Source organism: Cyprinodon tularosa, unplaced genomic scaffold, assembly GCF_016077235.1.
Source record: "Cyprinodon tularosa strain WSP-4 unplaced genomic scaffold, ASM1607723v1 ctg304, whole genome shotgun sequence".
Classification (NCBI taxonomy): Eukaryota; Metazoa; Chordata; class Actinopteri; order Cyprinodontiformes; family Cyprinodontidae; genus Cyprinodon; species Cyprinodon tularosa.
In genome coordinates, this window is record NW_024039013.1 from 1640903 (window position 1) to 1647970 (window position 7068).

At 37.9% G+C, this 7068-nt stretch overlaps 1 protein-coding gene across 1 annotated transcript; it reads right to left on the minus strand.

Annotated features, from left to right (window-relative positions):
• Positions 1 to 1610: 1610 nt before the first annotated feature.
• Positions 1611 to 6624, minus strand: LOC119787897 (cathepsin Z-like; the record flags this gene model as incomplete). Its single annotated transcript, XM_038291954.1, is given in 6 exon segments — positions 1611 to 2116; positions 2313 to 2478; positions 4196 to 4346; positions 6186 to 6365; positions 6436 to 6603; positions 6606 to 6624. Coding segments are annotated over 6 exon segments (798 nt in total), but the record flags the coding sequence as incomplete, so codon positions are not given.
• Positions 6625 to 7068: the final 444 nt, after the last annotated feature.

The following is a 7068-nucleotide window of genomic DNA, read 5'->3' on the forward strand; positions in this document are numbered from 1 at the left end:
TCAAACGAGAGAAAATGTCAGCTGAAATCTTTTCCCCACAGTTTGATGGAAAAATACAAAAATATAACTGTTTTCTTCACAGATTAGAACCAAATGCTAAGAAAAAGAACACATGGAAGCAAGAGTCAGAATATGAATTCCGTATCATTCAAAGGATCCCGCTCATTAAATGGATGTAGTTTCAATGCAAGCCTCCTTTCACTAGGTGTGAGTGGTCGCTCTCCAGGCACATCGGGAGACATTTATACACATTTTTGTTGTGATGCATTAAAATAATAATAAAAAAAAGATATACTGTTCTGTAATCACACGCTAAAACATCTTAGGATCTGCTGATGTTGAATTTAAATGTGAGAGCCTGGGCTCACCATGTGTTTCCTTGTGTGAAACCTGCAGTAAGGCATCTTGAATTGACTTTATGCAGCTTAAGATGTGGAAGGAGAAAGTCAGGCAGTTTGGGGTGTCTTCTTAAAAGATGCCGTGCATATATATTCAGTCATTTATACTGGATTTATTTAAATAGGAAACAGTTAAAAGTTTGAAATTATTGAATTCCAGCCCCTTATGTTTGCAGAGAAATGCATTATAACTGTCTGAATGCTATGTTTACTGCTACTGATGACTGAATGAGCAAGGCTGGTCCTGACACGGCTTTAGAAATGATCCACTCTCAGTAATGTTGAGATCACGGCTTTCTAGAAGCTTCATGTTAGCCTCTTCCTTTCTTTCAAACCCCTTTAAATGCATGATTGCTCTATGGGCCTTTAACATTAAGCTGCTGATTTAAGGCCAAAAGATCAAGACTTTAAGGCCTGTTCTCAGGAACCCAAACCCCCCAGCATGATGATGCTACCACCACCAGGCTGTAAAAGTTACTGCAGAGTCCTTCGGTAAACAAAACCAACACTTTTCTTGATACTAAACAAAAATGTTTATATCCGTCTTCATGGGCTATAGACTGTTGTTCAGACGCCTGAGTGTGAAGGTTTCTGCACTCCAGCAAGTTGATTTCCTTTCACGGAGTTCAGAGTTCCCAAAACAAATTTAATGAAAAGACTCTTTAAGAACAGAAACTAGATGCCGTCACACAGGGATAGAAGGATAACAGGGAGACAGAAGGAACCGAAAAATGAGGGAACATAATTAATAGAATGACAAAGAGAAAACAGAAGAGAAACAGGAAAAAAAACCCAAAGAGAATTAAAGGATGGTAAAAAGGCCTGAGAGAGAGATGAAGTGACAAAAAGGACAGAGGGCAGAAAAGAAGGAGACAAAGAAAGAAGGAAGGGGTTAACGTTAAGACAAAAAAAAAAAACAGGAATAAATTGTTTATATTTATTCATTCACTTATTTCCAGTTTTTCATAGAAATCCAAACCTGAACTTAAACTGAAATTAAAATCACACTTTTCCAGGCAGTGCAGAAAACTTTAATAAGACCAGGGCGTTTGTTCTTTTAACCAACTTCCTTTCCTCTGAAGGTGAGAAACTTATGTACAGTCAGGTGTTAAACCACCACAGTGATCTAAAAACACACATCCAACCTCAAACGGGAAATTTGCAGTAGTAGTATTATGATTAATAATGCATTAGTAGCATGAGGTAAGCCAATTTTAACAAACTAACTTTATTGGAAGAGTAGTAAAATATTAAAGATATCCACTTAATAAAGGACATTGATCTAAATATTAGTGAAAGTGCAAGTCTACTTATGAGCCAGTATGTGTGTTCTTGACACTGTGGGGTGATTACAGGAACAAAAACACAATAAATTCAATGCTGGTGCAGCCAGATACAAAACTAAAAAAGAAACGGATTTTGATTGAAAAAAGCCCTGAATTGATATCATTCCTGTCACTGAGCGAATGTAAACTGCAGAAAAAAACCCTCTAAATTGACAAAATGAGCTTCTTAAAGGGTTTAGAATAGTCCATTGCATTTATAAAGTGTTAAAAAATAAAAATCAGAAGATGATGGCGACTCATCGGGGTCTAGTGAGGACTTTATGCCACAATGGGGTCTCCATATGCACAGTTTTTCTCAATGCCGAGGTTAAACCAGTTGCCTTTTCCCCCTTTGTAGGCGCTGGTGACGATTCTCGCCCAGCCGTGCTCTCCCTGAAAACAAGAAACACAAAACCACCTCAATCATAGAGCAAACGGTATACACAGTGTCTGATAGGAAGACTTGTCAGAAAACAAACGATCCCCAATGTAATAAAACCCAAAAAGGACTCCATGCGAGAGCAAATTCATCTTCTGAAGAGAGCAAACACTGGTCACTAGTTAGAGCTGAGGAGTGAAATAAACTGACCCAGAACTCTCCCCAGGAGTTCCTGACGATCCAGTACTCGCTGCCATCTCCGTCGACACCCCAGCCTGCCACCGAGATGATGTGATTGGGCAGAGAGAGAGGGTGAAACTCTGAGAAAACCCCGCCGGAGTATTCCTCCAGGCTTTCAGTCGCCATCAGAGCACAACTAAGAGACAAAGGAAAAAGCTGAATTGGTTTTCTGCATGTCTGAAAATGTGTTTGCAACATTTTATGCAATTTCTTCAAGTTTAATGTAAAATGCTATAATCTAGTTTATTTATATAGCACCAATTCACAACACGTCATCCAATGTTGGTCTAACTTTACCCCATTTACACTACCCTTGAAAAACCGATCCATTCCGAGACCGGTACGCGCTCAGATCAGTTAACCAGGCCGAGCTCGGTTCAAACGACCGTTTACACATCACGCTATCTCAGTTCGACTCCTCGCCTCCTAGTGACGATCTGCGGTATTACTGCCAATATTGAAGGAGGAAATCAAGCAGTTGGTGGCGGTAATGCACCAAAAGTTGTTTGCCAACCGCCATAAAACACAAGAAGAAGAAGACGAAGAAGGAGGGAATCAAGCAAATCAAAATGGCGGTGCCCGTCACATTCAGAAAGATATGCTCGATTATTATTGCTGTACTTCGGTGTTATTATTTAAAATGTCATTATTTAAAATGTTTTGTGGAGAAGATTTCGATTGTTGTTTACAGTTGAAGAAAAAGTTGTTGTTCTTCTTCTGTTTCTTGAGGGGCATTACCACCAACTACTGGAATGGAGTGTGAATCGGGATGTGCAGCCAGACGGAGATGACGCTTTCTGCTCATGCGCTCTTGTTATCAGAGAACTGAGCCAGGGAAAAACCGAGCCGGGCCCACCTCTGGAACTGGTCTGCAGTTATCTCGGTTCAGTTGTGTCTAGCTCGGTTCAGTTCAGTTTGCTTTCCATTTACACACGATACGTTATCTCAGTTACTGAGCTCGGACCGGTCTCAGCACGGCTTTTCAAGGGTAGTGTAAATGGGGTACTTGTCTCCTTATCATATAAGCATCTTTTTCTTTTCTTTTTCCCCTCGGACAGATGTTATGTTCGTATTCTCTACAGGTTGGCCACTCTTCATTCTCCTCATGTCACTTGTAAAGGTATCACTGGCTTGTATGACGTCTCACTGCTTATATTTTGAAAGCTTTCCTTCTGCTACAACCAGGTTTGGTGAGCTTTATGAAAGAAGGCAATTTTAATTATTTAAGGAAAGCTAAAAGGAGTCCTGTTTGCAGGTAACAACAGTTAACCGGCGGAAGAAGGAGCTCTGCTGAGATGAAACCAAGGTTAAACTTTTGAGGAGCACTGCACATCACCTTGAATATACCGTTCTCAAAGCTCTTAACAGCTAACTAGAAGGAAGAAACCCTGTTAGAGTGAGCAGAACAGTTGAGAGTGCATCTGAGGTTCACCTCCCAGCAGAAAGATGACCCTACAATACAACCACAGATGCAATGAAAAGGTTTTGATGAAAGCGCACTCATCAAACTCATGGAAATCTGTGAGAAGATGTCCACAGATGCTGTATGTTCGTTTTTCAAGAAGAATCTGTTTTCAGATGTGCAAAGATGGTAGTGACGAACCTTGCAGCTCTAATTATAGTAAGAAGCTTTTTCACCACATTATAATCTTATAATTTTTCACCATATGCAGATACAGCTGATCAAATAAATTCAATCTTGATATCCTAATTCTTTCTTTACAGGGTATTTGGAATTGTGTTTCTAAAATCTTTTCATCAGAGAAGGCCTGATATTCATTCATGTGAGAACAGTGTATATAAACGTCTCACATAAATTGTGAGACGAATTGTGAGAAAGAAAGCTCTTCTACCTGATGGGCCCGTTGGTGTAAATCTCTGCTTTCATTTGGTCCCTTCCAGAAATTTCTCCATAGTCTCCAACTTTCCAAACCGTGTAGTTCTTCACAACAGAACAGGAATCAAAGAAGGAACACGTCCCACACTGGTTGAACTGGACGCATTCTGAAACAGATCAGGAGATTGTTCACACCTGCCTTGATCTGGATCAATAAATACCTATTTATAGAGCACCTTCCATAGAAATACATAAATGAAGTATTTATCTGAAGATGTGGCAGTAATAAAATGACAGAAATCTGTTTTATGTTTGACTTTTAAACACCTACTCCAAAATGAGTCGGTTGAAGTAAAACTTGTTTCTGCCCCTACAAAATCTGTTAATAATTATCCTATCCAGATTTATACTGAGGAACCTATGTACTGAATTTATATTACATGCTATGCACAATAATAATACACCTTTAAAAAATAAAATTGATTTTTTTAATAATATATATATTATATATATATATAAATCAATAATAATATAAAATAATATAAAATGTGCATCAACTCTGCAATAAAAGAAACAATATCTATTATCCATTTTTATTTGAATCACTGATTCTGTAATAATGAATATTTATTAAAGCTTATATGTTTTTAATGACATTGCAGCTGCACTCCCCTAGGTGGCGCTAGGGCTTCAGAAATTTGGCATAAATATAAGAAAAAAAATATGCAAAAAAGATTTCTTTCATGATCATAAAATATATATTGGATCATTATTATAAATTATAACATATAATAGTATATAATCCTAATATAAAAAAAAAATGGAGGTTTAGAAATTAACTTTGAGGCTCTTTCTCTGTAAATATCTACGAAAGGACTAGACAACCTTGACTGACAGGATACGGAAAACATCTTTTCTCTATTGAGAGAATATAGTTGTGCAAGTGTGACATTTTAACTTCAAAGGAACACAAAACAACAAATAGAACCCGTCAACAAGAGGAGAGAGTCATTAGTTTGGCACTGACAGCCCTCCTAATAGACACACCTTTTAATGATTTGATTTGTTTATATCATCAAGAGCTTGTTGAAAATATTAGACAAAGTTAAAAGCATGATGGTTAATATTCTAATGCTAACCAAACATAATTATAATTGAATATAAATAAAGGTAACGCCCCAAATGTCCAGAGAATCTAGAGCCTGAAGGAGTCACTCTCACAGGGTTTATCCAATTCTAATTTCTTTTTGATTCGGCATAATATTTATATTTCCATTGTTCTAAACTCATATAAATCTTGCAGCTGTTTCATAAGCACATTTAATTAAATCTATGAACTAATTTCCTTCTGGTGAGGCTATTTGCTTCATTTCTTGAATTATCTGAATAAATCTCCTTTAACTATATTCAGTTTTCTCTTGATTATTTTAAAATGTTTTAAAAGTCTCCCTTCTAGGAATGCACACATGGCTTTTTTCACTTTTTTCTGATTACTTTTCAAACATAGAGTCTGTTTCAGCAGGAAAAAACCTAAATGTTATATCAGTTATATCAATAAAGCATTGTAGACCTTTTTATTAAACTTATTGTTTCTCTCCTGTGAGATTTAGATATAATTTTTTTTTTATTGTCTTGGCATTTGAAATGAAAAACTATCTGTATCATTGTGTATTAATTTAATGCTAGCATTTCCATTTGCTCCGACCTGTTTTTTATGAATAAGAACAAATAATATTATAAAAGGTGGTATGATTTAATCATAACATAACAACATGAATCTGGAAACAAAGTAAGTTGAAAAACAGCAGAAAAAATCTAAAAATGACCACATTTTCCACAGATTTGATCAGAGTCAAAGAATGCTGGATTTAGAGTCGGCCAAACTATTAGAAACACATCAATACACCTGAAAAATGTCTTGTTTCTATAAGAAACTGTAAACCTTTGTCTGCTTCTGGTTCTTGTTGAAACACTGAGGAGAGTCTGAAGAATGGAAGGTTTCTCACTCTGATTGACAGCTTGGTAGTTGTTGCACGTTTCATCAGGTATCCCCGTTTTATGGGCGTAGGCGTACACCCTCAGGTGGTCTCCTCCAAAACAAGAGCCTGCCCTCCCGCAGTCGATCACGTTCTGGACAGACAGATAGGCTGATGGCCACACTCCACCTCGCTTTATGTTGATACGATCTTAACACAAGAACAGAGCTTTTAGCAGAAAACCTGAGCGTTGTCGTCGTTTCTCTACTTCAGAGGTTACCGGCCAGCGCGCTGGTGGCTCCCATGGCCCAGCAGGAGCCGCAGTACTGGGGGATGTGCTGATTCCTCGTCACGGTCACGTAGTTCTTCCAGTTGACGTTCCTCCAGTCCCACGATGGAGGAAGGTCTGAAGCGTTGACATACTCATGAGGCCGTACGCCAGTCCTGCAACAACAGAGAGATAAGGAAGCGGTTACTGTGATGCTGGAACGTCATTTATATAAAAGAGGCGTACTAATACATGGTGGCATCCTGCATGTGTAGATTAAAAAAAACATAAAACCACAAGCAGAGGTCAGAATACTGCCCTCTTCTGTACAGTGGTAAAATTTGGCAGAAATCCAGGCTTAGTTTCTTAAACAGCGGTTGGAATGAGTTATTTATATGACACAACCAATTATATAACAATGGTTAAGTGCTCAGAATGCACTTGTAAATTGCAGGTGTCCTAATAAACCTCACCAAACATTGCATACCACATCTGAATGCATGTCTATTTTATGTAGATCAAGTTTACTTGTGGATGCTAAATATTTTTACCATTAGATAACATGCCTCTGCTTTAATTGTTCTTGTGGATAAAACCACAATCTCTAATTAAAGCCACAAGTGGCATTGTGCGGCCCTCGCAGCT